This window comes from Aptenodytes forsteri, unplaced genomic scaffold (genome assembly GCF_000699145.1).
Source record: "Aptenodytes forsteri isolate BGI_AS27 unplaced genomic scaffold, ASM69914v1 Scaffold132, whole genome shotgun sequence".
In the NCBI taxonomy this organism is placed as follows: domain Eukaryota; kingdom Metazoa; phylum Chordata; class Aves; order Sphenisciformes; family Spheniscidae; genus Aptenodytes; species Aptenodytes forsteri.
Window position 1 is genome coordinate 25138 of NW_008795520.1, and position 17838 is coordinate 42975.

At 36.9% G+C, this 17838-nt stretch overlaps 1 protein-coding gene across 2 annotated transcripts in view; it reads left to right on the forward strand.

Moving 5' to 3' along the window:
- Window positions 1-17838, forward strand: part of AFDN (afadin, adherens junction formation factor) — an 84019-nt gene that overhangs the window by 21845 nt on the left and 44336 nt on the right. Inside the window, exons 8-15 of one of the 2 annotated variants that reach the window (XM_009281753.1) lie at window positions 121-326; window positions 4144-4164; window positions 4906-5051; window positions 7345-7439; window positions 10199-10464; window positions 10966-11109; window positions 14040-14238; window positions 16002-16105. In XM_009281753.1, the coding sequence (XP_009280028.1) occupies window positions 121-326; window positions 4144-4164; window positions 4906-5051; window positions 7345-7439; window positions 10199-10464; window positions 10966-11109; window positions 14040-14238; window positions 16002-16105 (1181 nt within the window). The remainder of the gene's footprint in view (window positions 1-120; window positions 327-4143; window positions 4165-4905; window positions 5052-7344; window positions 7440-10198; window positions 10465-10965; window positions 11110-14039; window positions 14239-16001; window positions 16106-17838) is intronic. The other variant, XM_009281754.1, reaches the window with a different exon arrangement.

Below are 17838 nucleotides of genomic sequence, written 5' to 3' on the forward strand. Positions count from 1 at the left end.
TCCTCCCCCCCCCGCCCCCCCCCCAAAAGAAATCCTCTATACCCCAAGTTATGAAACGGTTTTATTTCATTTTCTTTCTGCCTTTGGCTTTGACATGTTTTTTTTCCTCTTTCACTACAGCTGAAGATGCCTTCTTATCTGCCATTATAAATTACACAAATAGCTCAACAGTTCATTTTAAGCTGTCACCTACGTATGTTTTGTATATGACATGTCGGTATGTATTGTCAAGCCAGTACAGACCTGACATCACTCCTACTGAGCGTACTCACAAAGTCATTGCAATAGTCAACAAGATGGTGAACATGATGGAAGGAGTTATACAGGTGAGTTTCTCTGCAAAAACATGTCAAGGGAATTAAATACATCTTGTAGATTATCTAGTAACCTTCTTAGTCTTTTTCTTACTGTTTAACTAACTATTGTTAAGGGTCAGACCAATACCTGCATTGATTGCCCATATGAAGGTTTGCTTTTGTGTCAATGAATAACGTGAGTGGTAAGAAACTCTCTCCTGAGCAATGTGGAAGGTTAGGGAGGGGCTGTTGCTCTGAAGATGTGTTCTCTGACAAGAAGTTACTCTTCTGTTCTCTAGAAGGTAAGATCTTTGCAAGCATTTCTGGCTGTGAGCTCTTGTAAAACAAGTTGGATGTGCTTATTAAAGAGTATCGTATAGATAGCAGTTGTTTGCACTGATTGATGCTTGAAGTGAACATATTGAAAAGAAACATGACTTTTTAATTTTGATCCTGTTACTTTTACAACCTCTGTAACCACAAAAATGGTAATAAAACTGGACTTTTTGAACCAAGCTGACACACTTGCTTTATAGAGAGAAATATAAGTTCTCAAATGTTCTAACATCTTATATGTAGTCTGATGCTATTGCTATTACATGTGCAAGACTTCGACAGAAGCACAGGGGGAGTTCTGTTTTGTTTAGGAATGCAGGATAAGATCCACTGGGTTGTCTGTGAAATTAGACAATACCTTGCATTGTGTAACTGTTGATAAAACGTAATGGTCATTTCCTGAAAAAGGAGTGCTAGTTCAGGTATCCTCACTAACTAATTAATTATTGTAACTTCTTTGTCTGCAGGTTTTTCTCAGAGGAAAAATTGAAAAATATTTCTATATTTATTAAAACATACACGTTTGTTGCAAAAAGTACTGCCATAGTAGTCCGTATAGAGCAAGGACCCTGCTGCGCTAGGCACTGCACAAGCATAACAAACACATCAGTCCTGCTTTAGAGAATTTATGATGCAAGTGTTACACAACAGGTTGATGAAGGGAGAAGAGGAAAGTAAACAACAAGAGTGTGGCATGAAAGTCACAGCAAACCAAAACTGTTCAGCTTTTGTTCAGGTTTTGGAAAGATTTAGTGGAGTTTTCAGTAGGGAGAATGTTATAATTAGACAACTCTGTAAATAGTTACAACAGGCTCCCACCTTTCACAAGAAAGAATGGGAGAAAATGCCAGTGTTGAAGACACTTTGCAGTGTCTAAAACAAAGAAAACAAAGACTAGCCTTTCATGTACGTTCTGAAGCTGATCAGAGGTTGAAAGGTGGTTTGATGAATCTGAAGTGAAGAACTAGTACATTGCTTTGAGTCTTGATGCCATGCTAAATGGATATTTGATAAAATTGAAATGGTATCAAAAGTTAAATATTTAGGTTCTGCTATTAAAAAAAAAAAAGATCTGGCTGCGAAAGAGTGAATTTATTAAAGTCAGAGGGGAGACTGTGCAGTAGTGGAGAACATGAAATGCAAAGAGCCTGAACATAACCAATTTAGTTGGGAGAATGGAAAGTAAACAGTTAAAGGGTAGGCTTCAAATATAATCTGGAAGTTACAGTGCTGAATCAAAGTAAGTCACTAGGTTTATTTAACTAATGTAAACTAGTAATAATGACCCCAAAAAGACTTGGGGTGACAGGGATGGGTACAGTGGGAAAGCAAAGATAAAGTTCTGCATTCTTTGTGTTGAATTAAAATGGATAACCTTGTAGCTGCTAGAAGATACTAGAGAGGTGGGCTCAAACATCAGTTTGATTTGAAAACAAATCAAAGCTAAAAAATAGATTATCCTGTGAAAACATTCATTTACAGCACTGAGAAGGCTTCCCAAATCAAGTCCAGCCTTGTGGTTGTCGCAAGCGAGTATATTTTGTGTAATCCTGCTAATGGTATTACAAAACTGTTAAAACCAAGTGTTTGGACTTTCACTTTTGTGAAAGGCCATTTCTACACCCTTAATTGCAATAGTTCTACACTCCATAGTTGCAATCTAATCTCCAACCTAAAATTTAAGGAAGACATCGACAAGGAAGTGGTAGCTGCATTTGTGGTTTGTGAAAGATGTTATCTAGTTGCAAGAAATAAACTGAAGAGAGTTGGAGGTTGAAGAAAATTGGGAGGACGTTCTTCCATATGTCATGCTGAAGAAGCTGGAGGAAAGGGGCAAAACTACAAATGTGATGAAAGAGTAGAACTTCAGTGAATTTAAAGGTTAATGGGCTGGAGACAAAGAAATGCATTGATTCTAGAGCTTGAGCAGGAAAATGTCATTAGCTTGGACCTGTCTTAGTGGAATATAAACAGTACTAGCTAAGCTAAGTCAAATTACTTCATCTAAGCTGTAGAATGAGTGGTTATATTGATGGCTGTCACAGTTAAACTACCATGTAATAAGTTGCTGTATCGCAATAGCTTTTTTGTATGTCTAGACTGTAAAGCATGCCTGCACTGAAAGGGGTCTGAGGGTGTGAAAGACAGAGAAGACGGATGGGAGGCAAGGGGTGAGAGGCACCCAAAACACAAGAAGAGGGAAGGTGTACAAACTCATGTGCTGTACTGTGGGAGTAAGATAAATTGTTTAGATTCTAATTTTGCCTGCCTAGATCGTAAGGAGACTTGATAGCTTTCTGAAGTTACTCAAGAAGTACTTGCTAACAAATTAAGTCTGTGACTTTCTGTAGTCTTTGTATTAGTGTATGCAAATATTATAGAAAACTTCATATGAGATAGGGATAAAATTAGAGAGATCTATGAGAAGGTTCAGTGCTTTTAATAAAAATCTAAGAATAGAAACTTAATTCACATAAAAAAGGCAAATTTTTGTATCCTGGTTTTTGGTTTTTTTTCCCCCCGAATCATTCTGTGGCATTTCTGATCCTCTGCAAATTTTAACATTTGTTTGTAGAAAGAGCATCTCCTTTAGTTCTGTGCCAACGCATCTTCAGTCAGTTCAGAGTGCCTTGGTTGGAAAGGGGGAAGAAACAAAAAAGCAGTGGCAATTTGGTTTTTTGAGCTCTAACTAAAATTATAATAGTAACAGCAAATGACACCTCAAATTTTTGCATCTAAGCTCACTGTGTTGCAGGTGGGGGAGAGTGGTCTGAATAGAAAGCCAAAAAGAATTAAGTAAGAGCTCAGTTTTAAATAATCAGACACACATATCTGATGGGATTTTTTTGTTTGCTTAACTCAGTGTAGCTTTTATGTACCAGCATTTAAGCAGCTTAGTGTGGTATTTCATTTGACTCTTTTGTTGTTTAAAACAGTCTTTTTGTTCTTTAATTGAAAAGCCATGTATTAAATCTGTCCTCGGTGTTTTATGTTTTTTGTTTGGTTTTGTTTGGAATTTGTTTTTTTGTTTGGTTTTTGTTGTGTTCTGGTTTTTTTTTTTTTTTTCCCTGGTGGGGATTTTCTGTCCCCCTTTGTGTGTGTTTTTACATCGTCTTCACTGCAGCAGTGTGGGCAAATAGCTCCCTGGATCTGTTACTTGGATGGCTTAGTTACCCCGTTGCCTGCAAAAAGTTCTGCGGAATTTCTGTGGTGCACTGAGCGTGGAATATCCAACTAGTCTGGGATGTCAACTAGTACAGGGCATTCCTTGAATTAATTGTGACATGTGGGCACTTCAGTTCTTAGCTGTTGTGCTACTAGTCCTATTAAAATAATTCATTTTTTAAAAGGGGCTCAGTTGCATCGTAGCTACTGATTAATGCATCTGTGTATAACTGTGAACATAAGTGTTGTACCTTCATATTTAGTGTTTGATTTCTAAAGCTATCATGATTGTTCACAAGTTTCTTTCTTCTATTCTGTTTGATTTCCTTCGTCCGTTTTTCTCCAGGAGGTAGACCAGGTTGATCAGGTAGGATATATTGCTGGGAACTGATCCTAGCTATGTTGGCTTAGCTCAGTTTCTCATGCTGCTTCCATATCAAAATACAATACTCAAACAGCTGGACTTGAACGGTTCATAACACTCATTCAGCAACTGGAACATGCAGTACTAAAATCCTTTTTTGACTTTGCAACTTTTACGGCATTCCATAATTTCTGCTTAACGCACTTCAATGTGGATATGAAATGACCAAAGTTCTTTTTCTTCCCTTTATTTTCTTTTTTTGTTGTTTGTGGTTCCTATTCTTTGGATTTCATCTGAGGTTGCCTGGCCTGGCATTTGTGGTCGGGAGATGGTGAGATAGATCAGTACTTGATACTGAATCACCTGGTATCAAAGCCAGTGAGTGCAGTATCAGGGTGGCAGTGGGCAGTAGTGAATATGCGCTTAAAAGTGCACAGATTACCAGATACTGCATTGCGCTAAGCTCTTAGCACTATATAACTAGATGCTTATGCCGTGACTTCATTGATATGGCTATTGGCAGTTTAACAGAATTTCGTATGTTTAGTGAACGTGTTAAAATTGAACTTACCAGTTACAGCAATTGCAATATTACATACAAACATTTTGCAAATATCTGGTATCTGAGATATGTGTGGTGAAATGGGAAAAGGTACTGGTCTATCTTTTGGAGCCTTTTTAAGCTGCCGTGCTTTATCAGAAAACTATTTCCCTGTATTATTTCTTGCTTCTTTCTACTTACAGAAACAGAAGAATATTGCTGGGGCACTTGCCTTTTGGATGGCAAATGCATCTGAATTACTGAATTTCATAAAGCAAGACAGAGATCTTAGCCGAATTACTGTGGATGCACAAGATGTTTTGGCACACTTGGTTCAAATGGCATTCAAGTAAGGCTATCAAACTTCTGTTTCACTTAACATATTCTATGTATTTGAAGTCTATAACTTCAAATTTTTGCCAAATTTTAGGTACAGCAATAATGTCTTTTGTGTATTGTTAAAGATCTGAGAGGAGGACTTAAAAGAGAGGCTAGACTTACTTCTTTAGACAGATATTTTGTGTTATAAATATGGATCACTGGGCTATGCAAGGAGTTTCATCTGTTAGCTGTTCTTGTGATAGTTGAGGCTGCCAATGGAAATTTTAGGGAAACGTTATTTAAATTTAGTTTGTGTTGATTGCTTTCTTTTAAGGTTTTTATGGAGATGTGAGGAAGGGTTATTTTTGTTGTTAATATATAAATACAGACACATATTTATGGGTCTCTAATGAACCTTGCGCTCTTTAAGGGCTTCTAATTATATTCATAATCTACTTTCATAATTGGCATAAATAGCAATTTGCACAGTGGGTTTTTTGCACAGTTTTTTCTTAAAAACGTAGACAGGTTTTGGCTTGGGGTAAAATCAACCTATGCTAGTCAGCTCAGCCAATTACAATACTGATTAAAAGAAAAATTGAATGAAGTATCCAGTGGGATGGGAAGTCCTCTGAGGAAGGGATCCTCGAACAAAGATAACAACATTGAGTGAGCACAATGCTAATCAACAAGAAAGGCTTAATTTTTGTACATACTTAGATTTTTTTTTTCTTCCTCCCCCCAAGCCAGTATTGAACAAGTTTTTCTCAACAAACTTGTGTCTCTGAAACTAATGTATAGAGAAGTCCCAGTGTACCTTGGGTGACTTATACCCAGCCTTCCCCCTCTTGTAGGATGTCTGTTTTAAATATAGTCTTTTCATACGTCTGTAATAGCACAAAATATAATCTTTCTTCTTTTTATACCATGACAGGATTGGGAGACCTAACCATGGTTTAACTGTTTAGCTTTAAGGGGGGCTGTATTGCTCTGAAGAGCAATATGTAGTATGTGAATGTGGTATGTGAAACCTTATCATTGCTTTCTGAACTTTTGAAAGGTATCAGAGAAGCACCAAACCACTTTGTATGTACTCCCAACAGATTTTTTTTTCTTTTTGTTAGTGAATTATGAGAAAATAGGGTATAGCAAGTAGCTATTTGACAGTCTCAATTTTTATAGCACCTCTAAATTACTAACTGTTAATGAAGTTATGCTTTTTTGCCACAGGTCGGTGTTTTGGATTGGTGTTTTGAAACAACTCTTTGCTACTTCAATTTGCTAGATAGTCATTGAAGACAGAATATTTCTGTGGCTAGGAAGGAATGGCATTGTATTTTTCCCTATACATGATGAGCAGGCTGGATGTGAAAGGGTGTTTCTGAATTTTAGCTGTGTGTGAATTTTCCCCTAAGCATACTGTAACGTGGAAGATTTCAAATGGAAGTATTAAACTTTTGGAGAACAGAACTGTGGAATATATATTTAGAAGGCAAATAAAAAAGCACAGCAGAAGCATGAAAAGAAAGAAATCTGGTGTGAAAATGTTATTTGATGGTAACAACTGGTATACACCAGAATTGGTTGAAATTGTCATGGCTTTTGTTTTCTAGCAATTGAGGGTATTTCATTACAAATGTTACCAGTGAAACAGAAAGGGGAGTTGTAAAAAGCCATGAAATGTTTTCCGTTATATATGCGATTACAATTTGATTCCCTTTTAGTTTCAGTTCTTAACAGAAAATGTATAAATGATCAAAAAGAGTGTTAAAGAAAATGTTTCATTATTAGAAGAGAAAGAATACTAAAACAGGCTTTTAATTTCACTGTAGTTAAAGGTAAGAGAAATACAAGAATCAAACAGAACACAGGACCATTTCAGGATCTTGTGCATTGGCTCAGAATAGGAAATTTAATTTTTTTTTTTCTTAATACTACTCTTGGTAGATTTTAAAACCGAGAAAAGTGTATTTCTGTTTGGAAAAAACAGTTTTTGCAATCTTACAGAACCAAAGTTTGGCCTGACAGCCATCTCTTTAAGGAGCATATGACCTTCGCTTACAAGCATGGTAGCGATATTGCATTTAAGTGGCTGTGTTTGTTCCCTGACAACCTAATTCTTTTTCCAACATTTCTGGGAAAGGTATGGGAGAACTGGTCTCTCTCTGGCGTTTTAAAAAGTATTATTTGGTTCCCTATAGTCACATACATAACACTGCAATTTCAGGAATCTTGTAATTTGATAGATCTCTTTTCTTTAGAAGCATTCATGAACTCATACAGGATTTTAAAATTTCTTTTTTTTCCCCCTTCCCTTTCAGGTACCTGGTTCATTGTCTGCAATCAGAGCTTAATAACTACATGCCAGCGTTCCTTGATGATCCAGAGGAAAATAATCCTCAGAGGCCTAAAATAGGTTAGACTACTTGTGTCTTCTAAACCATACAATTAATTAGTAATAAATAGAATTGTTCTTAACAGTGATAAAACATTTACAAGTTGCTCTAACCCCTGAGAATGGTTTGGATCAATTTTGTATGGATGATAAGAAAAGATAGTAGTGACATTCAAATGATCTATATTTGGTTTAAAAATCATGAAGTAATTTCGTTTGGAGGGGGACCCTCTGGATGTCATCTAATCCAGTGTCTTGCTCAAGGCAGGTGCAACTGGGTCAGGTTGTTCAGAGTATTGTCCAGTTGAGTTTTGAATCTCCACTGAGGGGTGGAGATGCCACAACGTCTCTGAGTAACCTGTTCCAACGTTTGACCACCCTCATGGTGAAATACTTTTCCTATATCTAACTGGAATTTCCCATGTTGCAATTTTTGTGTTGGTTTGTCTTGTCTGTTGTTCTGTGCTATCACTGTGCACCTTTGAGAGGGACCTTGTTCTGAACCTCCCATTAGGTAGGTGAAGACAGCAATAAGCTGTGCCCTTAGCCTTCTCTTTCCCCAGGATGAACCAAATCCACTTCTCTGTCCCTCTTTTATGTCCTTTTCTCCAGCCGCCTAATCATCTTGGTGGCTCTCTGCTGAATTTGCTCCGTTAAATCGGTGTCTTCCTTGTGCTGGGGAGTCTAAAACTGGATGTTCTTCTCCAGATGCAGTCTCACAAATGCTGAATGCATAGGAGGGATTGCTTGCCTCCCTTCTGCTAGCTTCACTGCTACTAACTTAACAGCTTAGTATGCAACTGGCTACCTTTCAAGCAAGGGCATGCTGCTTAATCACATTCAACTTGATGTTTACCAGCATCTCTACATCATTTTCAGCAGTGCTGCTTTCCATCCAGATGGCACCCAACTTACACTGTTGCATAGACTTATTCCTTCCCAGATACAGGACTTGGCAATTGCCTTTGAACTTTATGAAGTCCCTGTCAGCCCATTTCTCCAGCCTACTGAGGCCCTTCTGAAAAATACTGCTGCCCTTCAGTGTGTCAATATTTCTTCCCAGCTTGGTATCGTCTGTGAATTTGCTGAGAACACACTCCATCCAATCACTCAGGTCACTAATAAAGTTATTAAACAGTATCAGTCCCAGCCTCAATCCATGAGGGAAGCCACTAATAGCTGACTGTCAGCTGGACTTGTATCCACAAATCCACCAAGTCCAGTGGTCCAGCCAATTCTCTACCTACATTATCTGCTTATCCAGTTCTTAGCTCAGCAATTTCACTATAAGGATGCTATGGGAGAATCTGACAAAGTACCTCCCAGGTACTAAGGTTAAGCTGACTGGGCTTGTAGATTCCCGCCAAGGATCCCTGCCACGATACTTTAAATATGATAGTGCTTCACAGCAATGTCAGCCTTCCTGGGCTGTTCCTGTCCATGAAAGCATTCTGGTCATCTGTGCTATTCCACTATGTCTGTAATCCTGGCTCAGTGACTGTGCTCAGACTTCTAACACTTCTTGTTGTTTTCCATGCTGAACACATTCACACACAGGCCCCTGAGATAGGACCCCCAGTTGTGCTATTCATGGGGAAAATGTGAGAGCCTCCTACATTATGTAGCCCGATGACTAAAGAAGAAAATGGAAAACGGATAAAAGGTTAGGAAGAGTTAAGAAGATAGTGACATTCTGAATAATTTAAGTAAAGATGATCTGCAGAGCTATTAAGGACAGTCATTCTGTTCAACTACAAAGAGTATTTATACAAAATTCATATATACTTCCTGGTCTTTTGGGTATTAAGCTTGCTGCAATTGCTTTTTTCCTGTGTTGAACATTGAAGGAAGAATATAAGAATGTACTGTTTTATTTTTAGTGCCCTGTACTGTAAGAGAGAACTTTCTGGGACACGAGCCCTGAAGAAGTAGCAAACTGACATTGGAATAAAGGCAGATGATGTTCATTACTTCAGTTATTTTTGAGCTGCTTTATAGATTTCTGTCTTACAACATACAGATAATGTTTTTCAGTCACAATCCTGTGTTTCAGTGCTAAGGAAATCAATTTGGTGGCCTCTTCAATAGAGATTTCAGATAAAAGTATTGCTTTAAAAGAAGGCTTGGAGATAAATGTTCTACTTGCATTAATATGTTCCACCAGGAAGCATATAAGGATGTTTCCTCTCGGTGAAGCTAACAGGAAGACCCTGTTGCTTCTTACATAATATTGCAGTGAACTAATGAGCAAAAGGAGATTTGAATAATATTTTAAAAAACTAATGTGTAAACAGGAGATGTGTTCTGCATTTTAAGTACATCATGCAATGCAAATAGTTTTTGCTGAAATTTTTGAATACAGTTTGATATTTAACTGCAAGGAGCTGTGAAATAATTGCAATATGCATTTGAAACAGTAGAATATAAAGGTTTTAACTTGGTATTAAAAATAACAGAAAAATGAGTTTACTCAAGTGAGGACATGATTTAAGTGTCAGATATAACCAGTGATATACTTGTGTACTAAATATTTCCCCAAAAGAATTTATTTTCATTTCAGGAGTTAAAAACGTATTTCAGCTATCAGTTTAACGGTGCTCCATCTGGAAAACCATGCAGCAGTAAATTTATTTCTGAAAGTCTGTATAACTTAAATACATGTAGGTTCCACCGAGCATTCACCAACCTGGGCTAGGGGTGTCTGTATTATTATTTATGACCTAAACCAGTTGTACATTGCAGTATATGAATGTGATTTATTTTTTGTTTTATCTCTGTAGATGATGTGTTGCATACGTTGACTGGAGCTATGTCCCTCTTGCGACGATGTAGAGTGAATGCTGCTCTGACTATACAGCTCTTCTCCCAGCTGTTTCATTTTATCAACATGTGGCTTTTTAACAGATTAGTTACAGCCCCAGATTCAGGGTTATGTTCACATTATTGGGGAGCTATCATTCGTCAACAGTTGGGCCATATCGAAGCCTGGGCAGAAAAACAGGGTTTAGAATTGGCTGCGGATTGCCACCTGAGCAGAATAGTGCAGGTGAGTATGTGAGATTAACACTTCTCACATAATTGTATATTCAGAGAGAATATTTGTATATTCTATGTTCCTAGAGAATAGCATGTGGACAAGTGTAGTTTGTGTGAATCAATCCTGGAACATTGAGGTAGCATGCAAAGACACAAAATATGTTTTCAACATCATTAATATTTAAGTTGCAAGTGAAATTAATAATTAGTTGTTTTAGCCAACATGCTGTTCAGTTTCTGTTTATAAAACTGAGCTATAACTATGCTGAACGGAGACAAGAAGAGTAGCTGGAAAATTGATATGCCTCACTTATGATAGCTTTAGTATTAATGCACCTTGTAGGTACAGGAGATATGGTTAGTGGTTGTTTTGTGAATATTTATTTTGCTTCTGTAACAAGTCTGGCTTCCTGCTTTTTCTTTTCCTCTCTCTTCTCTAAAGAAAACTCAAACAAGGCTTAAGGTTTCATTCTGGTTTGGATTTGTCTCCTTTTTCTTTTTTTCCTCCTAGGCAACCACATTGCTTACCATGGACAAATATTCAAATGCAGATGTTCCAAATATTAACAGTACTTGCTTTAAGCTGAATTCTCTGCAGCTACAAGCTTTGTTGCAGAATTATCACTGTGCTCCAGATGAACCACTCATCCCAACAGTAAGTCTCTTCTATCACTTACTGTGCTGTTTAACATACCTGAGGAATATAAACTTAAAGTAAAAACACTGGCTGAAAATAGCTACCTTATTGTTGATTGGTTTGGAATTGTTACGAGAAGAGTCAGAGTGGGCAATCTGCTCTCCATACAGTAAGAAGTATCGGTGGTATCAGCCTGCTTCTGGCCACCAACTGCAACTTGAGCAGGTATTACCAAACATCTCTCTCAGACCGAGTTGGAATGTAAGGTAACACTGCATGTTGAGCATACTCAGAGAGGTGTCACTGCACCTTACACCATTTGTGGATGAAATCCAGTAAGGTGGTAGCGGAGAGGTGCACAGAGCACTCTAAAAGCTAGTTCTATGTATAACCACAAGGAACAAAGATTGAAATTTTGCCTATAGAAATCAAATGAAAGAAGCAGGAACACTAAGGTTTTTTACATGTGGGATGTAAAAATCCATGAATCTTGAATCCCTTCATATAAGCAGCGGACAGATTGTCCTTTGGACAGATTGATACATGGAATATGTATGTAGAGATAGATACATACATATATGTGTTGTTTTCAGAACTGTTTTTTATCTTGGTGTTTAAGACATAACTGACTATTCTAAGTTTTATCCATGGGAAACATCTTTTTGGCAAAAGTCAAAAGAGGTTTTGTGTTCCTTGCAGAATTGTAATCATATGTGGATGAAAACTCTTAAGGTAAATCCTGATTACAGGATAGTTGACTGATCTCAAAAATCTTAAAAGGTGGAGATAATCTAATATTTATATAAATGAATGCATTGTCTACAAAGTCTATTTTTTAATAACTTTGGATACATCTGTTTATTAAATCAAAGGTACTAATACAATGGTTCTAAAGGTGTTAAGGGGGACTCGTAGCTTGGATATATTTTTATATATTGGCTACCAAACCAAAAAGTCTTTTGCTGAAGAACATAGCTTATATTTCCTGTTTACACATAGGTAGAATTCCACAGTTTATTATTATTGTTCTTTAGGGACCTCCAAAGAAATACAGTGCTAGATTTTACAGGTCATCTTTGTGTCAGAGGGAGGATTACAATATGGCTAGTTTGTCCTGTTGCAGTGAAGTGGTATTTGGGGCTGCTTTGCTCCTTGCTATGAAAAAGACTTGTACACTCAAACTCTGACTTACTGCTGCCGAATCTGAAAAATTTCAACGCTTAGAATTTGTTCTAAAGGAATATGAAATATTTACTTTTACATACTTTAGTTTGATGTAATTCTTTTAAAAATTAGCACCTTTTATAGTAAAAAGGCCCTTCTCAAAGAGCACTTCTAAAGACAGGCTGGATTTATCTGACTTCCCCCTGGAAATTTGCTGGAACTGAACATTCAGATGAGAACACTGCTTTTGTCTCAACTGTGTTCTGCATTGTGCTCCAGTAATAAAATTGTTGTATCAGGCTTACAGATTCTGAGTTGCACATTAGTGTAACTGGGGTGAAATTAAGACTAAACTGTTAAGCTGGTCTTGGGAGCCAAGTAGAAGCTGTAGAAAGAGACTGGAAATCACATCTGAATCTTTGGTAAAGCAAATACTTGTAGTAAAGGAATCTATATGTAATATTTGTAGCAGCTTCAGATAAATTAATTGTAGTAATTCTGTCTTGATGCCAGCAAAATCACACATCTCTGGGGTGAGTTCTCTTCCAGAAAGAATGCTGGTTAACTGGAGGTAAAGATAACTTTTAAGTATTGATGTTGCCTGCTTGTTCAAACGTAGTGATAAGTGAAACCTGGGGTGATTTCTTGGTTCCCAAGGCTCAGTGTGCAACTTGGAAGAGACTGAGTGCTCAGAGAATTACTACTTACATCTTTTTAAAAAGTTGCCTGTAACTTTTTTATTTCACTTAGCAACTGAATACTTTCAGGCTAAAACTTAGGCCAGCCTAAGGCATACAAGGTAACAGAAAAATGAAGGAACTGCTTGAGGGGAGAGAGAGAAGAGCCTTTTCATTGTGCACTCTTTTGCGTAATTTGGGATAAATAGAAGAATGTAGAAACACATTTACTTTTTGCGAAGTTGTTAGGAATTTGATTTTTGTTGACTTCTGAATTAATTTTCCTTGGTTCATACAGTCTAGTAACAGATATCTTACTGAAATCTTACAGATCTCTCTAAAATGTAGAAGGAAGGCTACTGTGTGCTACATGCAACCACAGTAGCTAGATTGTGAAAAGTACACTGGTTTCATAGAACTTTCTGTGATATTAAGCAGAACAGTTGTGCACCAAATGTAAAGCTTAAAAGTTCCTTGCTGCACCTTGAGTCATCCTGCTCTTGTGTTGTGTCCTTCTACAGTGTTATTTAAAAAATACGTATCTACCTTAAGGGATCTTTCACATTATACTGAGCTCCCAGGAAATGTAGAATTAAATTAGTTCCATAAAACTTCCAAACCAGGGAACTGTATATGCCACTGGTCCTCTGTGGGTATATGTGTCCTGATGGAGCTGAAAATCCTGATTTACACAAGTTGTCTGTTTCTTTTCTATGTATTTAGTCTTACAGAAGTACATATGCACTCAACAAAGTGTCAAAATTTTAAAGCTGCCTGTGATTCCACCTCTGCACATGCATGTTCTATGCTATATGTTTTTTAAATACAGCCCTCATATCAATTAAAAACATGCACCACAAGTTTTGAAAATATTGAAGTAAAAATAAATGCTTCTGTTATATTCTCTAACTACATAACCTATGGGATTTAATCAAATAAAGTAATGCAACGTATTGACTACATAGTGGAGCCGAAGAAGTTTTATATCTGATAATTTATTTTCCAAATTTCTTGTTCTTGCAGTCTTAGTATTTTCTTAATGTTAGGTTTTTTCCTTAATGAAAACTATCTCTTTATAGTAACAATGTCTTTCTGCCTTCTGTCCAGGAATTGATAGAGAATGTAGTAACTGTTGCAGAAAATACGGCTGATGAACTTGCTCGCAGTGATGGCCGAGAAGTCCAACTGGAAGAGGATCCTGACTTACAGCTACCTTTTCTTTTACCAGAAGATGGCTATTCCTGTGATGTTGTCAGAAATGTTCCAAGTGGTTTACAAGAATTTTTAGATCCACTCTGTCAGAGAGGTTAGTTCTTCTGTTGTTTTACAGTGATCTTTTTTTGGTGTAGTGAACACAGAATGCAAAATACATTTCAGTTAAATGCAAACCACTTTTTTTTTTATGTATGTTTCAATCTTTTTATACTGTGTTCTTGAAGTGTTTACTTTTGCAACCCATAAAAAGTATGCAGGATTTTTTAATCCTTACCCTTTCTCCTTGTCCCTTTCATTCACTTTCAAGGTTCTAAATAAGCGGCGCTGAGTTACTAGTGCCTGCTGAAACTTTGTTTTGCCTTTGCTCCTGAGCTTTTTTGGATTTTGGTGCTAGAGCAGCAAAAATGTACATAAATGTAAATTTTGTAATGCTTCAACAATTTCACAGTCAACTTACTCTTAACACTAATGTAAATTAAATAGTTAAGTCACTTTTTTTACTCATCAGCTGCTTCCATATAACATTAAAAAACCACAAGCTTAAAATAGTTCTTTTAATGTTCCTCAACGTAAGAGTGTATGGATTGGGCATTTGCAGTCCAACAAAATTTCAGATGATGAGTAGAGAGCTCTTGTAGTTGGACGAAAGTGACCTCAACTTCAGAAAGTAAAGCCAGGGGGTCTGTCAGAGCATTTACAGTGAATGAACAAGTTATGATCCTTATCTCGTGCTACTCAATTTTATTAGAAGCTTTTTTGTTACATAATTTCTTAATTTTCTGCTTGAAAAGCAGTTGTTTAAAAATTTCCACAGGAATATTATGGTAGGTAGGACAGCAAAGGAGGCTATCAACAAAGCAGATTTACTCTATCCTACAGTGAAGCTTTGCAATTGTTGGTTCCAATTTAGTTTATAGAAAAGCCATATTCTTGCATTTAAAAAAAAAAAATAGTAGGAAACTGACTGTTTCGAAAGTACAGTGAGTTACAGAGGATGTAGTCTTGAGACTAAACAAGACTAGTAGAATAAATCCTTTAATTAGTAAGTATAATTCATTTGCTATACAAATGTCTGTATAGTTATTACAAGTAAGGCCTTTTTAATGCATGCATTCAAAATTTTACTTTTTAGGTATCCCTTAAATTATGCTGAGGGACTGGTTTGCGGTAAATCAATGTAAACTGAATTGCTGAAAGATGGTCTTTGAGGAGGAGAATCTCATCTGTTTGGATGGAGTGATTTGTAATTGGACTGTGATGTGGATTCTCGCTGACCCTGATTTAGGAGACGATGTTGGATACTTCTCAGCTGCTGTGGCTCCTTTTTTCAAAATTCTAGGAATTGCTCAATTAACAAAAACAAATCAAACAAAAGCCCGCTTTTAATTGCATAGTTGCATTAAAAAAAGCAACGAGTCCAGGCAAAGCTTCACCTCTGCCAAATCTATGCTGAGACCAGTTAGCTAGACTCTCTGCAAAGCAGAAGATTTCTGTGGTGCTGTCTTATTCAGAGTTCTGGTGGCTTGTATTCTAAAAGATGACTTGGTGTTTCATGTCTTTTTTGAGTCTGGTTGGTACAAGCAATATTTTGCAGCCCAAGAGTTTTCTATGAGCGTGTAGTGTTTTTAAATACATATGTTTCTCTGAAGCAGCAGCTATAGAACTGTAGGATTTTGTCGATGCCATAAAATTGCAGTGAAGCATATAATGGCATCTAAGATGCAGGATTCAACATACTAATGAATATTAAAAGATAAATACTGCTATTTGGTATTTCCTTGTGGCAGGCTATTTGATTTTAATTAATCTATTAAGAAAATACCATGACTATGTTGATGTTACTTTCTCTTTTAGGATTTTGTAGACTAACACCTCATCCACGGTCACCAGGCACGTGGACAATATACTTTGAGGGTGCAGACTATGAAAGTCACCTGTCACATGAGAATGCTGAGTTAGTAAGTATTGATTCAGTGAATAATTGTCAAAACTGATATCTTGTTGTGTGTGTTTTATGTGATGAGTTTTAATCCTTATTAGGAAGAACAGGCTTAATCATTAAACATGTAGTTCACCAGTGATTTGGTGAATTTAAGGAACTATTTGCAGATTTTTGTAAGTCAGCATTTTTCTAGGCTGTGGCATGATAGAACTCGCATAAGCAAACTTTGTCTGTCGTGTTCCCCCACCCTGGGGGTAAACAGTGAACAAATTCCTTTTAAACACAGTCAAAAATATATATGGACATGCATCTGTAAATAACTTAAAATGTGAATGGAGGTGCAGGCTGCTTTTATTTATAAACTGGCAGTTACCAAGTAAATGTTTAGTATTAAGTTGTGATCTGGTACTTTTTTTTCTGCTAGGTTTTCAGGAAAAGTTCTTTAGTATAGCTTTGCATTATACTTATTAAAGAAGGGTTTCACTTCACTGTGAGGTGGCTTTTTTCTATTGTAGGCTTTTGTGGGTTTTTTTTTGGGGGGGGCGGGGGGGGTTTTTTTGCTTGTTTTGGTTGATTGGTTTTTTGAATATGCGATAACCAAGAATATCAAAGTTACGGAACAACTTGGTTTTGGAAAGATGGTGGCTTTATGTGAAACAATTTTTAGAGCAACTAAACAGAAATAGCTTCATATTTATAATTAGTATTTCAATGAAATCAAGGCGGCCAACATGAAACTAGAATTATTTTCTTCAAGCCTTCTATGAAAGATACTTGCCCCTCACTATTCAGAGGGACTTGAAAGCTTCATTTACTCTGTTCAGAACCTGACATTTGTTAGATGACTTTATGCAGTCTTGCTGCAGTGGCCTAAAGAACATGTTTACTTTACGGAAGAGAGCATCTCCTAAATCTGTATGACTGATACAGCAGAGCCCAGTCTTGAACTGATAAGCCCGGCTCTGTAGGCTTGGTATTTTGGTAAATGGGCATTTGACTGAGGAAAATATAGCAGAGACATTCTTGAGACATCATGCTCTTCCTCCTCCCTTTGTTACTCTAAGAAATGCATTTTTTAGAGCTAGTGGAAAGAAAAATAATCTGAAGTTATACTAGGTAGTTGCTGTTCCGCATACTAAGGAAAAGCTAAAGTAGAGTTCTGGCCAGTCTTCCTTAAAAAGGCTTGATAAAGAAATGCAGGATGATTGGATGCTACTATTTCATTCATCTGTGGAAATGAATACCATGTAAGACTGTTCAAATAACCCAATCTAATCATTCTTCTCTCTGGAGCATGTATGTTAATTGAATGTGCTAAGCTTCAGAGTTCTAAAAGTCTTTAGTCTTGGTGTCTGAGCAGTGCTCTAAATGCCGGTTCACAGATCACGTCTTGGTGCAACAAGTCTACATAATCTAAATGCTAGGTAAATGTTCCATTTTATAGCTGTGAGGTTTTTTGGGTTTTTTTTCCTTCTTCCTTCCTTTTTTTCCTCCCCTCCCCAAGCCAAAACTATTCTCACAATTCTGCTTCTGTTGGTAGTCTGGGGAGTTGCCCAGGCTAGGCACTCCTCAAATTTTCACTGAAGAATTTCTTTTATTCTTAGAGCAAGAGAGAAATTCAGTATAGACTAATGGCAAGGTTATGTTACTAGTGGCTTACCTTTTCCAGTGCGTATGTTTTTTGTTGAATTAGTTTAGTAATGTTTCTATTTAAATTAATGGAAAAAATCCTAAATAAAGTAGGAACAG